We start from the raw sequence: 24,557 nt of genomic DNA, 5'->3' as shown, positions 1-24,557 counted from the left end.
AAATGACAACTTGCTATACTACATATAAATATGAACATGAGCATGGTTTTTAACATACACTCGTCACTCACTGAGCACTTTATTAGGAACACTCGTATTTTAGCTAGGCTCCTTTCCAACATTTTATTTTAACATTTTAAATACATACTGTATGTGGTGCAAGAATTGCACAGTCATCTACTTTTTGACTATAATTTATCACATGAAATGGTCTTTTCATCTGCCAAAACAACCAAAACCTTGACAAACCTGCCATTTTAATCGACTTGTCATGTCAAAATTGAACAACACAGATCTGCAACTAATTCTTTCATGATTCCTCCTCAGTGTTCTGCGGGAAACTCCGGATCAGCGACTGGCTCTACCTCATCCTCCATGTCCTCGGGCCGGCAGGCCCGTCAGCGCATCACCCGGGTCAACCTCAGGGACTTGATCTTTTGCTTGGAGCAGGAACGAACAACAGCCAGATCCATGCTGCTCTACAAGGCTCTTCTGAAGTAGCACTGCTCCTCAAAACAACCCAACAGCTTCAAAACAGATGGATGAGTTCATCCATGCTAATGGTACACCACCTTCTTTACCCTTAAGTCTTCCTCACCTCCACAGCCATCTCCAGTTGGTGCCTTGAGACTGACCTGTGGCATGAACCCTTTGATCAGAGGCTGTTGGAATGTGTTGCTTACAATCTCCCAAATGTGGGAATTCTGTAGTTCTGAAAGGTCCTTGGATGTCATAAGAACAAAGCTGTGGACACCATGAAATATTTCCCCCTTTTGGTCACCTTTTTAATGGTTTTAGTTTCCCTTTGTTTTGGATTAATGAGCCATCATTCTGAGCAATGTTGATCTTTTTATTCATGAACTTGAACTTGGATTGTTTTTTTGTTTCAGGATAGAGATTTTGAGATTTGTTTTATATGAATAGCGGCTGGACTTGAAACACGTTTTTTACTGAAAGCCTCATTTGCAATAGACACTGGAAAACGTGAATGCAAAGTTCCTGGTTTTAGAGGTCTAACGAGTTGTCGAGTATTTTAGTAACTTATAAGTATTGTATCTTCAAATCATGCTCTGAGGGAACGTGTGGATGTTTATTGTTATTTTGTTACTGATTATGCAAAATGAAGAAACTCTGTGTTGCAAAACACTGACTGTCTTTCATCCTATTGGATGGTCTTTTGAAATTCAGTGACAGTTTTGTCTCGCACACTCAGTGTGGGGTTATAGGTGTGTACGGTTCCACTAGTGTCTCTGTGTTAAAGGGATAGTTCACCCAAAAATCTAAATTCTTATGTTGTTTAAAACCCATTTGACTTTCTTCCTTCTAACTCGAGGAGAAATTTTAAAGAACATTCTGCATAATATCTCCTTTCGTGTTCCATGGAAGGAAGTCTTTTGGGTTTGGAACAACAAGAGGTGCGTAAATGATGGCGGAATAATACTTTTTTTGGTAAACTGTCCCTTTAAGTATACTGTGAAGAAGAAATGGTGCCTTACACGGCCCTTCTGGGACACCATTGTTTTTAATCACGTGAACAGCATGGAAATAGCTAAAATGCTAATATTAATATGTATCGCTTAAACATCAATTCTAGAGCAGGATCTCTCATAACCTATTTTTGGAGAAACTGCAGGTTTTATATGTAATGTTAATTTGATGAATTTCTGTGTGTATATGTGTGTATATATATATATATATATAGACACACACACACACACACACACACATGCATACATACATACAGGTGGTTTGATGAGCTGCAGTAATAAATTTGAAATACTAATGTTGTATTTTGGTTCCTGTTCTTTTGGAAAAACTGTATTTTCTGTTTGAAATTCAAGTGTGCTGTTCATTTTCAGCATCTGTCATAAGTGCATTGGGCATTATTGGATGTCTCAAGAACTGAACACATGTATACTACCCTTTATGACATGCAGCAGGAGTGGAATTGGCATTTCTTTACCTTCCGCGGTTTTACAGTTTGCATATGTTGGAAGACAGTAAATGTTTATGTCATGTGCAATGATTCCTTTGAAATCTGAGGTTAAATCTTTTTCCATCTCACTCAGATTTGTTTTAATTCTTATTGTTTGTGCTGATGTTTAGACAAACAGTATTGTTGATCAAGGGATTGTCTTTTGTCTAAAGAAAACATATCTATTAGAATTTCTATTTTTGCTAAATTTAACAATTTTTGAATGTTTGGTTGGTTTGAAAAAAGTGCTCATCTCTATTAAATTTGTACTTTTGTAAAAGAATAAAGTTCCTAATTGTATTTCTGTTACAGTTTTTTCATACTGTTGGTTGTACATTAATGTATAATAATGTATTTTAAAGTCAACATGAATTGGCGTTCACAGCCCAAAAATATTTGTAGTCAGAAGTTTACATACACGTAGGTTGAATTCGTTAAATAAAATTTTTTTAACCACTCCACATATTTAATATTAGCAAACTATAGTTTTGGAAAATCATTTAGGATATCTACTTTGTGCATGACATAAGTCATTTTTCAAACAATTGTTTACAGACAGATTGTTTCACATTTGATTGACTATATCACAATTCCAGTGGGTCAGAAGTTTACATACACTAAGTTAACTGTGCCTTTAAGCAACTTAGAAAATGATGTCAAGCCTTTAGGCAATTAGCCAATTATCTTCTGATAGGAGGTGTACTGAATTTGCAGTGTACCGGTGGATGTGTTTTAAGGGCTACCTTCAAATTCCGTTTCTCTTTGCCTGACATCATGGGAAAATCAAAAGAAATCATCCAGGACCTCAGAAAAACATTGTGGACCTCCACAAGCCTGGTTCATCCTTGGGAGCAATTTCCAAATGCCTGAAGGTACCACGTTCATCTGTACAAACAATAGTACGCAAGTATAAACACCATGGGACCATGCAGCCATCATACCGCTCAGGAAGGAGACACATTCTGTCTCCTAGAGATGAATGTAGATTGGTACGAAACGTGCAAATCAATCCCAGAACAACAGCAAAGGACCTTGTGAAGATGCTGGAGGAAACGGGTAGATAAGTATCTATATCCACAGTAAAATGGGTTCTATATCGACATAACCTGATAGGCTGCTCAGCAAGGAAGAAGCCACTGCTCCAAAACCACCATAAAAAAGCCAGATTTCAGTTTGCAAGTGCAAATGGGGACAAAGATCTTACATTTTGGAGAAATGTCATCTGGTCTAATGAAACAAAAATGTAACTGTTTGGCCATAATGACCATTGATATATTAGGAGGAAAAAGTGTGAGGCTTGCAAGCTGAAGAACACCATCCCAACCGTGAAGCATGGGGGTGGCAGCATCATGATGTGGGGATGCTTTGCTGCAGGAGGGACTGGTGCACTTCACAAAATATATGGCATCATGAGGAAGGAAATTTATGTGGATATATTCAATATATCCACATATGTGATACATCTCAATACATCAGCCAGGAATTTAAAGCTCAGTCGCAAATGGGTCTTCCAAATGGTCAATGACCTCAAGCATACCTCCAAAGTTGTGGCAAAATGGCTTAAGGACAACAAAGTCAAGGTATTGGAGTGGCCATCACAAAGCCCTGACATCAGTCAGATAGTAAATTTGTCGGAAGAACTTAAAATGTGTGTGTGAGCAAGGAGGCCTACAAACCTGACTCAGTTACACCAGTTCTGTCTGGAGGAATGGGCCACAATTCTTATTGTGAGAAGCTTGTGGAAGGATACCCAAAAAGTTTGACCCAAGTTAAACAATTTAATGGCAATTGTACCAAATATTAACAAAGTGTATGTAAACTTCTGACCCACTAGGAATGTGATGAAAGTAATAAAAGCTGAAATAAATAATTCTCTCTACTATTATTCTGACATTTCACATTCTTAAAATAAAGTTGTGATCCTAACTGACCTAAGACAGGGAATGTTTTCTACGATTAAATGTCAGGAATTGTGAAAAACTGAGTTTGGTTAAGTTTTGGTTATGTATTTGGTTAAGGTGAATGTAAACTTCTGACTTCAACTGTACTTTCTTATAAGGGTTATTCTCACGAAACCTGTCAAGAAAATGTCAAATCTGACTACAAATTCAAAATAAATAAGAAATTGTATTTTGCATATAGGAAAGAAAGCCTATTTTCAGGACCATTAAGATTTGTTACGTTGTGAAATTATTTTAGACAGTGACACACATTTACCCCCAATTATCATTACAGTAATGCGAAAAACAAAATGATGGTAAAATTACATTCTCATTACTGCAATGTGATTTTTTTATTATTATTATTTACATTTTAAGTATTTTATACAGCATAGTAGTACTCTTTTGGTACTGCCTTTCATGTTTACTGATTTTAATAACAAATTTAATTTAGTGAAAAAAAATTACTTTAAAATGTTATACAAATTACTGTGTTATGGTAATTCTGAGAATTCTTATAAAAAACAATGGGGGAAAGTAAAATGCTTGGACACATTTCGGTAAAAAAATTATAATGTTTCTAAATGTAGGCTTTATTTTCTTTAGGTACAATATAATTCACTTTTTTTTTTAATTATTATTTGGGGTCAAATAAGACCAGGACATTTTATTAACAGATTTTGTGAGAATCACCCACTGATGAATTGTTCACAATACATCCAGGACTTTGAATTAAAGTAAGATTTGATTTCATGTTGATTTTAAATGCAACCACATACAAAAAAAAAATGTATTGCCTTGTTTGCTCAGGGCACATTTGTTTTGAAGTTTTTTTTGTACATTTACATGCATGCTTTCAATGCTTTAAAATAGGGAAAGAAATCCAACAATTTATTAAAGTTTTGTTTTATCAACACCAATTACAAAAAGAATGTGACAATTCAAATAAACACATGCCTAACATACCACTAAGATTCATATCAATAATAATCCATTACAAAAAAATGTTTTATTTAAATAATATACATTTGGACCGTACTGCAATATACTGTACATCTTGACACAACATCCATTAGCGCAGTATTTAATTCATGATTTTTGTATGTAATGCCAACGAGGCTCCTCCGACCATCTTCGCACTGGAGACAAATTCATCGATCCCCTTCAAAGTTACCAGATTGCATCCTTGAAGGCTTATCTTTTTATGATATTGTCTCTGAGCTCAAAATCTGAGATGGTACGTTATATTAAGGGGGACATACAAAGCTGCAGTGAGCCATTATGTACAATGTGTGACCAATCAAGGAGATAAATATGGACACATTTGCTGGATAATTGCATGTTTTGTCTGCTGCTGTCCAGTTAAGACAGCACATAGCAGAACTCAACATCTGACATTTCCTTGACCCTTAGTTTTAAATTTGTGTGGCAGAATGCCTTAAAAATGATGCTTTTTTTTTTTTTTTTTTTTACAAAACTACGCATTTCAGTCTGTTTACCAGCCACCCAAATTAACCTTTCAGATGTATTCTCCCTCAGTCTCTCTCCTTGCTTCTCTGATAGCGATTTAGCTAAGGGAGAGCGTGAGTAAAAGGGATTGTGGGAAAGTGACCTTAGCTCCTGGAGAGGCGCCTGCATCCTTTCTGACCAATAACCCGTCTGTCTCCAATGTCTTTGGGCCTTAAGGGGCACAGTAATCCCCTCTCTTCTCCGATGGTCCAACCACCGCCTCTAATATACAGTGTCAGCAGCCCTGGAGTGCTGCATTCAATAACAATCTGAGTAATCTCATTTTACCCTCTCCTAAATCTGCCTTCATCAAACAAGATGTTGTTTTGGATGCACAGGGCATTGTATCTACAAGAGATCTTTGCTTAACATTTAAAACGGTTATCAAAGTAATAGTGTATAAGGAACTTTATGAAGTCATATGTTGCTAGATGCAACAATAACTCTTTTGGCACGTTCACGGCTAGTTTTGAAGAAAACTGGCATCCAACATAAATATCAAGTGTTGTTTTGTGTACTATCAGAGTTAGCAATGCCATCAGAAAAGCTCTCACAAATGATTCCACATTTCCCTTAAGACATGCTTGAACAAAAAGCCTCTCTGCCCATCAATGAATGCATTACCAGGCTGCCTGCTTTAACCATGTAGCCTCTAGTCAAAGCATCTACATAGCCAGAACAGAGAAGTCTGCACTTACAACCAAATGACTTCTGAGAACTGCTCTCATATCCTTCATGTAGTGAGGCAATAAACCTGTAGGTCATAAAATAACTGATTTACATAGATGGGACTGGAAAATGAGAACATTAGATATCTAGATTAAAAATGGAGGACAGATTTGTATTTTGTGCTGTTAATTTTGCCTGTAAGGTTGGAGATCTGACTGGTGCATCATTTGAAAATGTTCTGGCCGAAAGGTATGTGTATGTGTGCGCCATAAGCTTAACTTCCTTATGGAGTTTTTTCTTTCATTTATGCACATACAACGGCAAAATTACCTCATGGTTTCAAACTACACCAAGAAAATATGAACTGTGGAAATGTGAAAGATCAACAAACTATGAATTTTTCATGTATCAAGACAAAGCAACAGCTAAATAGTTCAATTCAAGGTAAAACATGGCTGAAATACTATTGTGTGTCTTGCTTTCTTTTGTAAAGTAAAGTTTTGTGGTCGTCAATGAAATGAAGCCATATTTATCGTACATTTACTAAGATTTCACTCCTCTTCAGAGTCCGAAGAGTCAAACAGGAGACTCTTCTTGCAAATGAACGTCTTGTGTTTGTTCGCTGGCATTTTTTTCTTCTTCGAAAGCAGACTGAGGTGTTAGTGGTCTAGTCAAGAGGCTCTTGTTTTATCCTGATGGGTGTGTGGCTGGTTTGACACCGTCTGTCCTCTCGACTCAGGATGTACTCGCTGAACTGGGAGGAGTCAACGCCCCCGCCGCATGACGCCACCATGCTGAACCCTTTCTGGAAGAGTCTCTCCAAGACCTAAGAGAAACCAGGGGAAGATTTTCAGTATTATGAGAAGTTCTGTACAATATGAGAAACTTCAATTCTGTTCCAAAGCCTTGTGAGTTACCTCCTATCTACATAGGCAGTTGCCTTCTAAGGCAGCATCCTAACCTTTAGGAACCTCATAAGTAACTGATCTGGAACGTTCGACATAGCCAGCGATTCTGCAAGCCACACAAATAGTGCACTGCAGGGGCAACAGTCTGGTTTTCAGAAGTAAAACTTGCAGCAAAGTCCCCTTCAAGGCAAGTGAGTCCACTCGGCGGCCATCTATGGAACACTCCCGGGCAGGCTGGACAGCTATTTCTAAGGATACCAGCTAATGTGCATGTGCATTCTCGAGTTGATTTACAGGCAATATCTGTATCTAAAAGCCATCGGCTTTCCAATTACTCCCATTCATTTTAATAGAAGTGGCCCGTCTCTGCTCTGATTGCAGTCTATGTTAAATGGTATAAGCTTCTGTTGAACCCATCAGTTTGCATTATTTCATCGTAATTATTTTTTAATCGTGTTTAATTGCGGAATTTCTGGTGAAGAACTGCACTACCCATAATCCAGCAGGGAAATAATCTACCAATCAGAGAACCGCTGCAAACAAATCACGGCAAAAGAGCCCAGCAGCGACCGGAGACTTTCACGACACATTGTAAATTACGTTATCGAGTTGGTCTCCCCACACATATATATATATTTGTATATATCTGAATATTTGGCAATAAACTTAAATATATTGGTTCTATGCTTATAATAAACCACTTTTAATCAGTTTTATATTTGTCCATAGTTTTTAATTAGATTACTTAATTTACAACGCTCCATGAGATTGTAGTTCATTCCCTCATTAAAGACGTTAAGTACACACCTTTGTCTTTTTGTCCAATTTTCAAATACTTTTTTGCTTCAAATCAAAGTTTGTAATGTAATTGATATTGGAGCTTGTTGGTTTATGACTTAGAAATGTTTTAAGGAGAATTCTATGAAATCACTATAGAAAAATACTTCCAGAACAAAGATGGCTCAAAAAGTGGGCAGTCACGGAGTTTGAAATTAGCATGTTGCTAAGCTAATGATGTGATCCTCGAATAAGCATACATGTTTACATCAACATCATGTTTAATTACACAACTTTTTTTCATCTATACTATTCAGTACTGAATATAATTTTATAATGTACAACCCTGTGTCCACATGCGTGGACGTCGTAGTTTGCCTTCGCTATAGGCAATACATAATTTAAATACATTTAAACCAACAAAGTACTGTTCACAAGACTCTAGACTGTCACTTAAGGGTTAGACTTCTGATGCACCAAGTCATGTGACAACAACATGACATCAATTTCTATGAAGCGCTTCTACAGGTGCAGTGTCAACAAAAGTGCCTCTGGTAAGAAACCTCTTTACGTTTTGTAATTGAAACCTGTTTGGGTGTAAAGAGTAGTGTCTGTAGTTTCGTTTGATATGCCGCTTATAAAAATTCATTAATTTTTCATGCATCGGTGCGCTAATAAACATGATGTCCACATACGTGGATTTTGGGACATTATTCCCTTAAATGTTGAAATGTTAGTTATTTTGAATAACTTTTCATTTAAATATATATTTTTATAATTAATTTTGTTATCACTGTACACTAAGGTTCTATTAATTAACATTAGTAAGTGCATTACTATATATACTGTGCATTTTAAAATTGAAAATCAATGGGTTCATCCAAAACTGATAAATGATGCTTTCGGAGACTTTATATAGAGTAAGGATGAAATTAAGATGCATTTCAACTGTTCTGAGATCAGTGCAGACAAACAGTTTATTAGGTGCTTCTCATGGCTCGAGTTGAGGGGGGATGCCATCCCCCTTGTTACAACAAATACCAAAAATCATCCACCTTGTAAAACCACCATCCCTCCTTTTCATCCCCTTGAGATTAATTGTGGCATGCATTACTTAAAACTAATCATGTCAGTAAAACATACAATTTTCTATGTTTGACAAATAACAGAATTTGAATAAGGGCGATTAGCCGGTCAGAATTAGATTTCGTTTTGTGAAGTTGCCAGATTTCTAGAGGTCAAATGCCCCAACCAGATCTTGACACTAGTCACACAATCTGGCAAAGGTTGTGAGCCACTCTCCATGGTGAAAAGACACCATATAAAAAAAAGAAAAACACTGGCAAACAGGTATGTCGGAGTTTAGCGATGGGTTGACTTTTCCTTCCTAGTGTTGACATTTGCGCACTTTCAAAAATGGCCAAGAGAACAGTTCAAGAAAATATTTTGTCTATTATAAATTTGTATCGCTATGACGAGTGTACAGTTACAACATGTACATGTTTTTAATTCAAACTATTAACAAGTTTTCGCCAATAATAGTGCGTAGAGCAACTTTCTTACAACACTGTTTAAGCATGCTTCATAGAAACAGCCCAAAACATCCTTTATGATCATTTCTTATGATCATAATGTGGATTCTTATGACAGAATTCATCATAAAATACTATTACAGAGGGTAACAGGTGCATATTATGGCCATGTGTCCAAAGGGTCAATGAAGTGACGCTCATTTTTGTCAATTTTTGTTCTGATATTTTTTCTTGGACCAACATGGTAGCCATTTTGTTGTTTATGTTGACCATAAAAACCATAAAACAGAGTGGAAACCTTTAGACCTTCAAGACTGAGCGTGAAGTTTTAAAAACATCTGATATTTATTTTGATAATTTTATGATAATTTTATGTCATGTGGTGGAACCCTCAGAAAACTTCTTGATATTCTTGACACAAAAATTCATAATATTAATATATAAATCTATATATATATATATATATATATATATATATGTTTGAAAACTTTAAATGAACAATGTTTATACTCTCATGTATTCAAGGTACAAAGAAAGTATTATAATACTTTTTTCTTGGTTACACCACATGACAAGTTTTCTTTTTTTTTTTGTAGAAATAAAAAAGAGAGAATACATTTCTGAGAACATGACACAAGTGTTTTAAACTAGATTTTTAAAAGATTTCTCATTTTAACACATTGGACAACCTTATTTGTCAATGACATAAGTATTAGAAAAGATTCAAAAGTAAGAGATTTCAATATTAACTTAAAGATCTCACATCAAATTCTTCTGAGACTAAATTATATTACAGTATAAACATACATTTACATGCACACCAATACGTTGATAACTACCTAAATTCAGCCCATTCAGAAAATCCAACAATGCAAGAAAACAGCGTTTAACGCGAAATCATTTAAGGCGTTTACTTTACCCTACAAGGATTTAAGCTTGTATAATTGTTGCAAGATCGTGCATGCAAATGTCTCATGTCTCATTTTTGTCTATTTTTATTTCTCCTAATGGATTTTAGGAATAACAGAGACAAAGTTAATACTTAAATGAAGCATAAACAAGAACTCAATTATGTTTCCTGAGCTATGTCAGAGCAACCTCTGATCAATAACATTTTCCTCTGAATAGGCGGCTGACAAGGTTTTGAAACAGAGCACTGGTAGGAGTTTTTACGCCTCTCTATCAGCACTTTACATAGTTGCATCAAGACGCTATTAAAATGTGCAATCTCAGTAACAGCGCTATCAACAACTTTACGCTTGCATTACCCTCAGACGATTCTCACTCCAGACCATCCACTTGGGATGAGAAGGAGAGAGCAGACATCCCCTGGGCTGTTTACAGGGGTTTGATGCAGAGTCAAATGAGAATAGGCTCCCCCACTGACAGCCCACACTGAAGCCGCCTGGCTCTTTCATTACAAACCCAATACACACAATCTGAGCCACTGTCAGAGATCTGACCCTCATCGTCAGAGAGCCGTCTCTGGGCATCCACTGTCACTGTCATTTCTTCCACAGCGAATGAAAGCAAACAAAATGTTTTATCTGCTGGAATGATTGTAGATTTTTTTTAAATTCAATACATGCAGCCTTGAGTATTCACTTACTCCTGCACTTCTTTCAAGTGTGCTTCACATGAAAATGAAAGTTGTGGCTCGGGGCTACAGAGCCAGATAAAAGTCCTTCCACGAAGAGAGAGAGAGAGAGAGAGAGAGAGAGAGATGGAATTATTTGAACTGCTCAGGACCTGAGAAAAAATGTCCACTCTTATCCTCACTTTGGAAGTTGAGGCTGCAGAGAAACTTGAAGAGGAAATGAACACTTCTTAGGAGCTATGAAAGACATCAAGAACAGACTGATTCTAGGACCTACTGTGTAAAAAGATCTATCGGTATTAAGTCTCAAGTTAGGTTTTATAGCATCAGTATTACAGAAACAAATTATAATAAAAAATGTTGTTGTTTTTGTACAATTTTGAACTCTTCCAGTAGAATCGAATAGTCGTTAATTGGTCACTTCATGTCAACAATTAAAGGAACATTGTGGGTTACAATTTAAGATCTATTACATGAGAAAATAATTTAAACTCATCCCACAGTTTGCAAAAAACATTTTTTTTTGACAGTTACGTGCTTACAATGGAAGTCAAAGGGGGAAATGTACAACAATTTCCCCATAGACTTCTATTATAATTGGATTTCTGTCAATGGGAATTGATATGTCCAGCATTTAGCATACAGCTTTAATGACATCATATTAACTGAGAGACTACATGAAATATTTATATTTTTAAAAATGAATTTGTCACCATATAAAATGAACTAGTGAAGGCAAAAGGTGATTAAAAATGGTGAAAACGTACAAGACCAGTTACAAGATCTAAAATATAGACTTTTCATAATACAGTCTTATACATTTTAACCTAAAATCCTAATGCTGATTATAAAATAGTCTATGGACATGTTATGTGTCAACTACCCCAATGCATTTTTTATTTGTTTTTAAAAAACTGAATTTATTCTCAGTGGTAATCGAAAGCATGCCGGAGATGCTGTTGATTAAACTTACCCTGTATTTAATTGGTTTAATATTTGTCATTAGTTACATAAAATAAATCCATATTAAGAACTGTATGGAGTAAATGAGCAAATAAAATCATGAATGTCACGAGCCTCACAAGTATGCATGCACTGATATGAAAGAATATGATTCTGACATTACACTCACTTCTCTGATGGTTGCATCACTTTGAACTTTCTTACAGTAAACGGCTACAATTTCTTGGCAACAAACTCCCTCTCTCACTCTGTCTTTATCTATATCTCTCGCCCTCTATAATTCCTTTCTGATCTATCTTCTCATGTTTCTTAGGTAGGTTTTCACGAACACTGAGATTTGTGTCAAAAACGCAACAAAAAAATCCAAAGTTAAGAGCACAAAAGTGGGAAAAAAATAAGTGTTATCAGACCCGCTAATTAGTTATACAGCAAGTCAATTAGGCATGTGTAAAAAGTAGCATAAACCAGTTTAGGTTGTTCAAAGAAACCAAAGTACAGTATTAAAAATGTAGCATGTGTGTTTAAAATGCTTCGGGCAAAGAAATGTGGGAGCACTTTCAAACCGAAAGATTTGTCTAAAAGAGTTAAAAATAAATTATGCATATCATTTCCCTTCTCTTCTCTTATTTTCATGACTATTTTTCCTACATTACCACTGCCTCCAGGATTCAAAGTAGCGGACATTATAACATTAGTGTATGTGAAAGTGTCTGTGTATACACTAGCATGTATGTTTGTACATTTGTACATATGTGCAAAGTGCTATGTGTTAGTTTGGGGTCATATGTGTTGCAGCACCTTTTAAACAGCCAAATCGTGGAGTATGTGAGAATTTCTCATGGGGCATAACTGCACCTTAGCAGCTGTGGAACCACACCTTTATACACACCTGCCTACTACACCTTTCACCCTCTCACATCTCTATCGCTTCCTGTTGGCAGGAGTTAAACTGTTTTAAAGACATATCAGCACAACATTCTAAATATCCCTCCAATCAAGAAGACTTTCAAAGTCCATGTTTAAACTTTTGAAATTAGTAAATCCTACAGAATGTATTCAGTGTATTTAAAGAACGATTAAAGTCGTATAATAACCCTTATTGTAACAAACGGCTCCTATGTAAACATCCCATGTGAAGTGACTGACACTTGTCAGTCTTATTTTATTTTGTAGCTTTTAGCCATTTTTAATGAGTGAGATGGAAGTGACGAGATTAAATTATTTGGTGACAGAGAGGAAATGAGATTGAGATATTTTGTAGGCCATATTCAAACCTGCATTTCCCAATTAAGCACCCAGCCATATCTAAAGAACACTTTTAAACACTGATAAAAAAAATAAAATAAAAAAAAAAGATTTTAGGAACATTCTAATTTTCGCATTGTGAATATTTTAATGACAATTAAGCCCATTTCTGTAACAAATTCTTATACCATATGCGTTCTGACATTTTACTGTAAGTTTTTTGTAATTCCCATTATTCTCATTGGTGAGAATTATATTGTCATTACCAGTGGTGGCTGCTGGTCTTTCAAAGAGGGGAAGCTCATTTTCGGCCTACATTATAAACATATTTACCCTATTTTTTGCACTAAATCAATCTTAGGAGTTGATCTGCCCTGCTGTTTAATTCTAATTTTTTCCTCGTAAGGAAGACTTTCAAATGGCTTCGCCAAAATCAGGCCGACAATATTAGCACCGTCTGCCATCATGCGCAGTTTCACCCCTACGACGCTAGCCTAGCCTACTGTATGAACGAATGAATGAACGAACGAACGAACGAACGCTCTAAAAAAAAATATATTAAACTTGGTAAAACTGAAACAAGGAATGTGGTGTATAATTGTGTGAAATGTATTATGCAAATTGACTAGCAATTTCGCCAAACAAATATAAAAAAATAGGTTGCAGCAGTTTATCTTTCGACTACACTTGAGAAATGCGCGATGGGACTGAGCGCGAAATAGCTTCAGTGACTTCTTATAGTACAGATTCGCTGTCAATCAAAAGGAGATGCTGTCTTTCGACAGATCCTCCAATCATCATGCGGAAGCCCGGAGTCCGGGCCAGCCCACTCCTCATTCACCCCCAGAGACGCTGAGCGTCCGTGGGCGGGACATAATCGCAGCATTTATCCAATGACCGTCTATTTTCGGACCACTGAAAAAAACTGTTCAGAGCAGCCACATTGAAGTCAATGGATGCTCGGCTTCAACAGGGAAATGCACTGACGCTACGGGAATGTATGAGAAGTAAATCGAGTCAGCCGACCTGCTATATGTAATGTAGCTGATTCTGAACGAACTCGTCTTCGAGATGAACGTGTTCTAAAGCATCTAAAGCATTTTTGGTCAATAAATTGTTTACACAATAGTACATATTTGACCATTATTTTTTTGACATTATAGGGGAAGCTGAGCTTCCCTTGCAGTCTTAAAGAAATCCCCACTGGTCATTACTGTAATACAGACACTTTTTAGGTTTCGAGAAGTTCATCACTAAGTATATCAAATATATCACTTGTGATGACAATCAAATACTGTGAACTTTGCCAATGACAATATTGTACCTGCACGGAGTTGAGCCTGCAGTAGCCATTCAGTGGAAACCGAATAACGTGGGTTGGGTCCTGGTTCCAGCCGGCGTTGACTGAATTACACATGACATCCCCTGTCTCTGGGAAAATCTCCTCTATGAGGGCCTTGTCCCCACTGATGGCAATCCTCTCGCCCAGATCAGGGGTCACCCGCACCACCAGGCACTCACAAGGCTGAGCTGTTCGTCTCTGCTCCCGGTCCTGTTTCCAGCGATCCAGCTCTTTCACCATGGGCGTCAGCTGGTAATACCGAGCCTCCTCGTACAGCAGCTGGAACTCCTGCAGGAAGAATACATCGACGAAAATGAATGCACAGATAGAAAGATAAAAGAGTGAATGAATGAATGAATAAACAAACAAACCAATCCATCAAGTAGACAAATGAACAAATAAGCAAACGAATGAACAAACAAAAGAATAAAACAAACAAACGATTCAGCGAATAAATGAGCAAATAAATAAACAAACAAACAGATAAACCATTGACCAAACGAATGGACAAACAAATGAACAGACAAACCAAACCTTTTAAAACAATTGAGGGAACGAATAAGTAAATTAATGAATAAACAATCCATTAAGGGAACACATTTAAAAAAAAAAACATTGAGTGAACGAATGAAAAAACAAACAAACCATTTAGTGAATAAGTGAGCAAACAAATGAACAAACAGACTAACCATTAAGCAAAACAAAATAGCAAACAAGTTAACTTACAAACTATTTAACAAGCCATTCAGCTGACAAACAAACTAACAAACTAATGAATGAACAAACAAACCATTAAGCGAATGAGTGAGCAAACAAATAAATTAACAGACAAATCATTAAACAAACAAATGAGAAAACAAGAGAACATACAAACAAATTAATAAGCCATCGAGCAAACAAAGAAAAGCAAAAACAAGCAAATGAGTGAACAATAAAATATTAAATATGAAAATATTAAAGAACAGGAGTTATTTCCCAGAGCTGCTACTATCTTGCAAACATAAAGACATTTTTAGAGTTTACATATGAGCTTTCATAATGTTTTGAAAGAACTAGAAAAGCATCATGAACTAACTTATGAAATAACATGATTTTATTACATTTTTTTAATTTTACAAAAGCTAATTTTTAAAAACACTAATTTTAGTGGAAAACAAAATAAGAGAGAAGAATAGAATGTCAAACCCATATGATGAATTCATTTTAGTATGCTAAGCAGCACATGTCATTTACATTTAACACACTCAAACAACACATAGAGCGGTTCTGCCCATCTGACCTGTCTTTAGCCAGTATTGGGCAGGGGGATGGGGGTAAATGCCTCCCAGCATTCCCCTCATGCACAGACACTCTGATCGGACAGCACAGATTGCCTGCCTGTGCCAGAGGCTTCCTTCACCCTGAAGCACATTTACCCCAGTTACACTCGCCTTTCATACACCACTAAACCAGATGGCAATGTGCCTCAGTCCTGCAGTTACAAACACTTAAAAATCTCAAATAATTCTGGATTTCCAGCATGAATAGAGTGCTTTGGACACTGCTCTAAACATTGAGATGCCGTTAGTGTTACAAGTGATGTTCACTGATTTTATGCAGCCAAAATAATATGTTATTTTAGTCTCTATATTTATATGTTTACTTGGGATATGTCAGGATGGTGAGTTGAACTAGTTGTTCACCAACCTTCTAGTCATTTGGAATGGTCAACAGTTTGCACCGTCATTAAATTTATCCCAATGAAAACATGTCACTACAGCCAAACACTTTCAGACTGACATTTTTGGCTGTTGCATTGCATCTCAAGCTGTTTTTGGTACTTAGTCCTCTAAATATGTAGTTTGGCACATTCCTAATCTAAACCTGTATAAGGGTTGATGGTAAAGGTTGAAGAACACAGATCATCTAAATTTGAAAACCTATTTAAACTTGTAATACTGTTACAGTTGTTTCGTTCAGAACCTGGTGGCCTATTTCCTCTGTGACCGTGTGAGATAACTGTGATCTCTGGCGTTCTGGCTCTCCATCCCCACCCTGTAAAATTACTCATTCCACTGCAGGCTACGCCAATCAGAACAATGGCACCGGCCATCTCAGACATGACACTCTTTTACAATTACCACAAGAAAAGGAGTTGTTTTTTATCCCACACCCCTCCTTCAGCCACTCTTCATTCTCTCCCCCTTTTTTCCTTCTCTTCCTTTCTTTCACCCATACTGGTGCTGACAACATGGATACAGAGACTTTAGGCCTTCAGGCTCTTGCTAATTCAAAGAAAAACAAGCTTTGCTTCTTTCCCAGGTTTCCCAGCGAGAACTGGGTATGTTTTAACAGGGCTTCTTCTGAGTCACTTTTGGGAAAGAGAATCTAAAAGTAATGGCCCACAGAAGAGAATTTAGTCTTTAGGCCATATCCATACAGTCAAATGAAGCTGGATTATGGTACATGATGCTTTTTTTTTCAAGAGCAAACACATCTAAAAGTACAAAAGTGTCACCAATTAGACTAATACTTTGAAATAAAAAATGTATCATTCCACTAGAGGAAAACCAGTGTGCATTTTAAATCAGATATTCTGATAATGGTTCTTTGCAGCCTCTTAAGTTTGGAAACAACCATTTGTCGAAAAATATTCTTAAATAGGGGAACACAAATCTACAGGTTTTTAAAAATCAACTAGTAAGTAGGATGTCTAATCGACTAGTTGACAAATCTGTCTTAAGGAAGGTTTAATAACTGTTTTCGAGAGAAAAGAAATGGAACAAAATGCAGAGGCCTTGAAAGCCTGTTTTTAAAGGTTTGACTGTATGTTAACTATAAGCTCATGGTGGTACACTCAAAAATCTTTTGAGACACAATGACCACAGACATTCTAAATGTGTATGGCTGTAGCAGCGGTGCTCAACTTTTCAGAGACGGTTTTATGCGCAAAGTGTGTAACAATTAAAGCACAAACTGCTATTTAAAGCACAGCCGCTAAAACTATCCAAAAGACAAAATCTAGATAGTCAACTTGGACAACTAGTTGAACATCGTGATCCAACCCTTATTCTTAAGTTGCTGCTATGCACTGTAAAAAGTGGTAACCAGTGATTGTTACATTAAGGTCCATTTTTGTCTGGATCTAACCCATAAAAATGACTTTGGCTGGCATGACCAATTGTATTCAGGCTGATTCTCTCATATTAAATCATATTGTTTACTTGAATAAAACCTGTTCATTTAGATCTTTCCACATTATGCCCATTTTAGGTTACATTGTAGTTTTTTATAACAGCATATTCGTTTTTTTAAAGAACTAGTCCATAGTTTTAAAAGTTAAATAATTAAAAGTTCTTTGTGGAAAGTTATTTCCAACTGTATAAATATTTTGGCTTTAATTGAAATTTTTAAGATGGTACTTCTCACTACTGCTATGTTATTTCTGCTGCATTACCTATTAAACATTTTGGCATATGCAGACTCGCATATTGATTTGGTGATCTTGCTAAGCTGGAGTCATGAGCATGCAGCAGCCAAATCCAAAAGTGGTTTCACAGCGCCAAGTGTAGAGAACGGTCCATTCAATCTTTTCTGGCTGAGTTTTCCCACTCACACAGGTCAGAGTATTGATGGGCGAAGTGTGAAAAAGTAGTGTAATGGGATGTAATGATGTGCCTCTGCACGTTCAGTACATTTTTTACGAGGTGGTATAAAACGGCCTCATACGATGAGGAAAGCTAGCCATGGAGCCAGAGGCAAAAACGAGACTAGCCTCACCCTAATTAATCTCATTGACACAAATACCCATCTGATTTTTGACTGAGGTGAATATAATACTTCACCAATATATCATTGACATTGTAAGAAAACACTGTATTCTGTACAAACAGAATTTTACACTGCAGTCTATGCTATAGAATAGAGGTCGACAGATTTAGCCGATACCGATAACTAAGGAGGTTGAATAGGCTGATAACCGATTAATCAGCCAATACTTTTTAAAAACTATTAATAGAATGTTAAAAAAATTCTTAGACTTTCCATACTACGAAGGGTACAGACAGATGCCTAATTTAGTATAAATCCCAATAATATCCAGAAAAAAATGAAGAACTTTAAACTATAAACAAGTCTGAAATACACATATTTATTTTGGGACTCTTATTTTGAAATTATGAAGAATTGGTTCAGTTAGAATGCTCTATATTCAAGTTATTACCCATTTTTTATAGCCTATATTCACCTGATTGAGGATTTTATATATCACTGATATATAAAGAAACTACTGGCAACAATTAATCAGTAAAACTGATATATCTGTCTACCTCTACTTATAGAATTTAGTTTTTTCAGCGGGGACTAAACAATAAAAAATTTTATAATACTTGAAATACCATTTATTATGACAAAACATCTAGTATGGTAACATCTAAATTGCATTAGGTTACATCAACAAAAATAATTTGAAGGGTTAGATCAAGTACAAATAGGTCCTTAAGTTAACCCTTACATTAAGTTAATGTCCCAGATTAACATGATATAGATTGGCTTAATAAATGTTTTTATGTTCTTGAAACCATGGTTTCTCTGTGGCCCTCTCCTTGTCCTATTTCAACTCAAGGCCATTACCGTGATGTTCTGATGCTACACGAGGAACTAAATAAAAGTTTTGACCTGCTGAAGAGACACTGAGTATGCCACTTTACCTTGAAGTCATCAGGAAGAAGCAGTTTACTGGTTCTCAGGTAGCTTAAGATGAAGCGGAATATCTCTCCATCTCTGTCAATGAAATAATGTTGCTTCAGGCTGTCCAAAACAATCGGTTCGGTGCCATTGAAAAGACGACTAATTCTGGGGAGAGATCATAAGAAATCAAAAAAATGGTTTTATTAAAAGGCATGTTGTATTAAAAGCAATTCCTGAATTCAGAACCTAACAACTCAGGTTCCTGAAATAGCCTACTCTTTAAGTAATTTTACATGCTCAACATTTTACATTTGAAATAAGTTGAACAGCAAACAGAAAAAATAAAGTTGATTATTTAACCTGATTTAATCTCTGGAACGGGGTCAACCGTTTGGAATTATGTCATCCGCTATTTCTGTTCTTTTGATAAATCTACTTTATCTTTGTAAAGATGTTCCTTTTTCATTCTCTCATCCTATTTTATTCTTTCTTTCTCATTCTTTCTCTCTTTCATTCTAGAAACCGATGCAAAACACTTAATAAGAAAACCAATTCCCCTTTTGTGCCTCGGGTGGTCCTTTTCTCATATGGTCTTGCCGTTCCCCCAGTTAGAATTTCACCATTTAGCTTTGGGCAATCTTAGTTTTTCATCTCTGCCTCTTTTTTTTTCTCCAAAAAGCAATTAAAATGCTGTCTGCTTTTCGCCCTCCCCAATTTTCCTCTACTTTTCCCGTCCCCTTGCTCTCTTGCTCCATAGCCATTAATAAATCAGAGCAAGCCACTCACTGTTAACCTGAACAGATGTGGCAATGCTATCACACTCTCTTCCTATCTTACTCATACACACACACACACACACACACACACACACACACACAACACCATCGCTAACAGGTGGTGTCCCTTTACCTCTCTTTTTCTCAAACCTCTGTGGATAACGGCTGGGATGATGCAGCAGGTAGGAATTGCACGATTCTACAACTGGCAGTGGTCAAATCGTGCCTAATTGCACTCTACACATTAAAAGACTAGCGTTCATATATTTATCAGGATGTTGCCTTGCTCTGACCCTGTGCTCTGACCCCAGCTTAAAATAATTTCACTGTATATATGCAAAATGTACAATGTGTGACAACATAAAGGCGTCTCTAATACGTCTTCTAATGTCTCTTTTGATTACATAAAATATTAGAATTATGTTTAAATTGACTTAGTACCCACAAATTAGCATTAAACAGTGAAAAATGTATTTTAAAAGTACATGCTTTAGATTTAAATGATGTAAAATGCATTATAAAGGGCATAATTTAAGAATTTAACTTAACAAGCCACTACATTGTAATAACACAGAGGCGAAATGAAGTTCGACCACAAAACTTGCAGAATGGCTGTAACTTAACACATGGGCAAACTTGCAAACCACTAACGACAGCTTAGCCCCACAATTGTCAACAGCACTATGATTAGTCACCCCAAAAAGGTTGCTCAACGGTCAGCATCAAAACACAGGTCGTCTTACCTCGAGTCTGGGTATTTGGTGAGCGTGGCCAGACTGCTGGTGTACATGTGCCCACCTACGTCAATGTGGACTGGAGCGTTGGCTTTAGTCAGCTGAGCCGGCAGTGGGATTCCCTGAGCGACCAGAGGAGACACTGGGGACCGGGTCAAAGAGAGCCGAGACATGCTCCTTCCCTCCTGAACAAACAGCACAGTATCAAATAAACCGCTTCCAGTTCCCCTCTCCCCTTCAATCTCAACGATCTGAGGTGCGATTCTGGCCTGAAAGCACGCAGCAGATCACTTTTACATCTTCCCCTTCAATTGAGTTTTTTTTTTTTTTTTTGTTACCTTATGAATTAGCACCACAAGTCTAATTAAGAAAATTTGCCTGCCGTTTTTTCCTCCTTTTTTCAAAGAACCAGAGGGGAGAAACGGAGTGATGCTTATTAGCGAGCACGAAAGGGAGAGAGAGAGAGAGAGCGAGAGAGAGAGAGAGAGAGAGAGTGTGTGTGTGTGAGAGAGAGAGGGATGGATTCTAGTACTGTAGGTGTCTACCTCCAGGGGAAAAGGAGAGAAAAGTGTAAACTCCTAATTAAAGATATTGGACAACCGCATGAGACGCAAAAAACACCTCATCACCAACAGCTTTTTTAGGTCTTTGAATGTCTCTGAGAGCAAATGAATCAACGTTTTGAAATTAAACAGGGTATTTATAAAGAGGCCAAACAAGACCCCCCACCAAGGTCACAAATGTCAAAAGGTGCTATGTCAGTATATAGTTTCAAATGATATTGCCACTCATTTTTATTATATTTTTTGAAATTGCTTACAGCACTTTACATTTAATGGAAACCATTAAGTAAAGAAGCACTCTTGTCAGACAAAGTAGGCTAAATTTCACTGCTGTTAAATTGACCTTTGTTTGGAGTAACAAACAATCCCACCGCATCACTAAACAGATGGTTTAAGTCCCATTTCCAGAGGCACAATGCCTAGAGCAATGTTATTTCACTTCAGGGGCGTGTATGTGCTTATAAAGGAAGATATCTAGACATTAGATTAACTATACATTTACATGTTATCTTACGTGTCCCTCTGGTCTCATGTTAAAGGCTAAAAAAACAAGAAAGAGTTCGATATTGAGTTTATTCCTTCAAGTTTCAATATTGAACAAAATATCCAAAGGGTTTCTGGCCCAGGCAGCACTTGCAGGAGAACTGTCCCACTTTTTCTCAATTGTACTCATGCACTGTCAAAAGCGGTAACCTGCTATTGTTACCTAAAATAAATATTTCTACCATATATAACCCTAAAAATTAGTCTTAATTCAGTGATGGTAAATAGTATTTTACAATTAATTAAAAACAGTTGACTTAAATGTTTCCACATGAAGCAAATTTTAAGGTTAAACAGTTTGAGTAGATTTAAGATCAGGAGCAAATGTCAAGATTTTTCCAAGATTTTTAAAACTGCGCCAGGTCCTGCGGTGGGAGTGCGTAAAATAGCCCTAAAACTCTCCATACCTTCTTGTACTCATACAGCATTACAGTAATGCTCAGACTGCCCTCTCATTTTATACTCAAATCAGCCCTTGCTGCTGTAAAACTGCAAAAGCACGACACACTGAGAATGAAGGCAAAGATTCACTGTAGCTAAACAAGCATTCAAGAATTTGATAGAATCCACCATACCGTTTCAAACATTTTACAATGTCCGATGCAATCAGAGGACGATTCTAGCAGTCTCTGATGAAGATTGCTTGTGTCCTTTAGAAACAACTTTTCGTAATTTTTTTACAACCTCGTCCGACCCACTTCGGCACTCAAAGGTTTCTCCGTACAGAATCCAAATGTTTCAAATCCGCAATCCGGGTTCTAAATCCAGCCAAATCTAACGACGCTGAGATAGCCGCGCTATTTGGGTCGCTGTGGCTTTAAAAACTCGCTTTGAGGTGTCGGTGTAAAACCGGCGACGGTTAAAGACACTTTCCACAACAGCTACACGGCGGAGTCGGTTAAGCCTGCGTCCTTACCTTGGAAGACATAGATGTAAATGTATCCTCAACCCTCTTTAAAACATAAGATCGATCGTGGCGTGTCTTCGTCTCGTGCTTTTTTTGTTGTTGTTGTTGTTTGTTTCTTGCTCCTTTTTTGTTGAAGCGCGAGAGTGCGTTTAAGGCACACCGTTCCAGCCCGAATAACAGAGGACAGCTGAACAAGAATTCTTGCTCAAGGCTCTCCAAACGCCCCGGGGCAGGATTAGGCTACAATTAGTTCAACCCTGCCTGAGCCGGGGCGAGTTACAAGAACGACATTTCATCTCGCTATTTACATTTGGAAGTGGTCGCATATATGGGATTTAGTCGTATCGAATATATATCTACTTTGTCACGTATGAGCGTGTGTGCGGGGATAGAGGTTTACTAGGTTAGCTGTGTGCTTTGCCATGCCTTTGATTAACCTTGAGGAGATTTTTAACCAATATATACTTTTATTTATAGGCATGAATATGCAATGTGGTCTTCGCGACGGCAGGTTTTTTCATATTTGTGACGTGTTTCATATGGGCTTAGAATAATGTAGCCTACCGTTTTAATTTGTTTTATATAGTATTTTCTTTATTACCTCTCAGCGTTCTAATAATATTCTGCTGGCCATGAAAGCTAAATGACGTATATCTATATGCATTGTGCCTCTGCAAAAGGCGCCCACACAATCCGCCTCGAGCCAAACGCGCCATTTCAATTCTTGCGCGCGGCTAGATAGAGATGTCTGCCTGTAATGGCACACAGCTTTCAGGTGGAAGACAAGTTCAATGTGCTGAAAAGAAACAGATTTACATGAGGGAAATGTGACAGTTGTAATATTGTTTCCCCCTCTCTTATAAATGTCCTGTATACGTTCATTGGCATCTGGCGCCAACCAGTGACCAAACGGGAAGTTCCATGGAAAAATTCAAATATTAACAGAGGCAAATGAGATAGCGTGAATGTAAATTATAGCCTAAATTAAGACGTTCCGAAATTAACAATTAAATAGTAATGTGATTTATTTCAGTACAGTTTTTAGTTTTGCAAAAGGGGAAATTCGGTGGTATCCACTATTTTCGTGTCACAAATTTGAATTTTAGAATTTTCCAACAAATAATCTATTGGCGTATACTTATGTTATCACATTCCACATAATAGCACACATTCTCGAGTGAAAACACAGCAAATCAAATCTAGCTGTATACAGGAATATGTTGCAAACTATTTGGACTTAACCCGCTTTCCCCCTTCGCCTTTGGCTGAAATTAGTTTCCCACATCAGAAGAGAACAGCAGGGAGACAAGATATTTTTGTTCAATTAACGGAACAAGCCCCGAGTTAGTTCAATTACTTGACGCTGGAGGAAGATGTAAATTTAAAGGTTTAAATAGCTTAGAATGTTGCCTCGAGCGCCCGCACTTAATTTCCTTAATTTACAGGGGTTGTTGTGGAAGGGGGTAATGGTTATCCAAATCATATGCATCATGCCAAAAAACTCTATATCTTAGTAACACTTACTATCTCCAATCTTGCAGTTGAGCTTATATTCAAGCAAGTCAAATAAAACAGCCCGAACAACAAAACAGCATCCTGGATATCAACAACAGATATCTGAAACGTTCTAAATTCACATGAAGTCATTTCGTCTCAATGAAGCCTTTATTACATTAATATTGTGTCTACGTTATTATTTTTTAACCCATAATAGTATAGAAATTATAGTGTTCAAATTGATATCTTATTATTTAAATTATGTAGTGACTTATTTTTCATGTATGTGTAATTCTAATAGTCTTTTTAGAGGCCTGAACCAATATTTGCCTAGAAAGAAAACTACAATCTGTACAATGTTCATAAATGCGTAAATAAATCTAGATTCATTTCTGTTGTTTTTCATGACGGC

General features: G+C 36.8%; 2 protein-coding genes across 3 annotated transcripts in view; one reads left to right on the top strand and one right to left on the bottom strand.

Moving 5' to 3' along the window:
* Positions 1-2,225, top strand: part of LOC127638521 (transcription initiation factor TFIID subunit 4-like) — a 62,093-nt gene extending 59,868 nt beyond the window's left edge. The window contains 1 exon segment of the mRNA XM_052120078.1: positions 328-2,225. Within this exon segment, the coding sequence (XP_051976038.1) occupies positions 328-501 (174 nt within the window). The 3' untranslated portion in view covers positions 502-2,225.
* A 1,985-nt stretch (positions 2,226-4,210) lies between these two features.
* LOC127638369 (BTB/POZ domain-containing protein kctd15-like) lies at positions 4,211-24,085 on the bottom strand. Of its 2 annotated transcripts, none has more exons than XM_052119859.1 (5): positions 22,658-24,085; positions 20,645-20,820; positions 19,146-19,290; positions 14,440-14,745; positions 4,211-6,919 (listed from the first exon to the last, which is right to left on the bottom strand). In XM_052119859.1, the coding sequence occupies exons 1-5, from the start codon at positions 22,667-22,669 to the stop codon at positions 6,761-6,763; spliced, it is 798 nt and encodes a 265-aa protein (XP_051975819.1). In that variant the 5' UTR covers positions 22,670-24,085; the 3' UTR covers positions 4,211-6,760. The 2 variants fall into 2 exon arrangements, with proteins under 2 accessions (XP_051975819.1, XP_051975820.1); XM_052119860.1 differs by lacking the exon at positions 22,658-24,085 and adding an exon at positions 22,317-22,442.
* Positions 24,086-24,557: the final 472 nt, after the last annotated feature.

This window comes from Xyrauchen texanus, chromosome 46 (assembly GCF_025860055.1).
Source record: "Xyrauchen texanus isolate HMW12.3.18 chromosome 46, RBS_HiC_50CHRs, whole genome shotgun sequence".
Taxonomy (NCBI): Eukaryota; Metazoa; Chordata; class Actinopteri; order Cypriniformes; family Catostomidae; genus Xyrauchen; species Xyrauchen texanus.
Note: the sequence above shows the minus strand (reverse complement) of the source record. Positions and strands in the feature narration are given on the sequence as shown.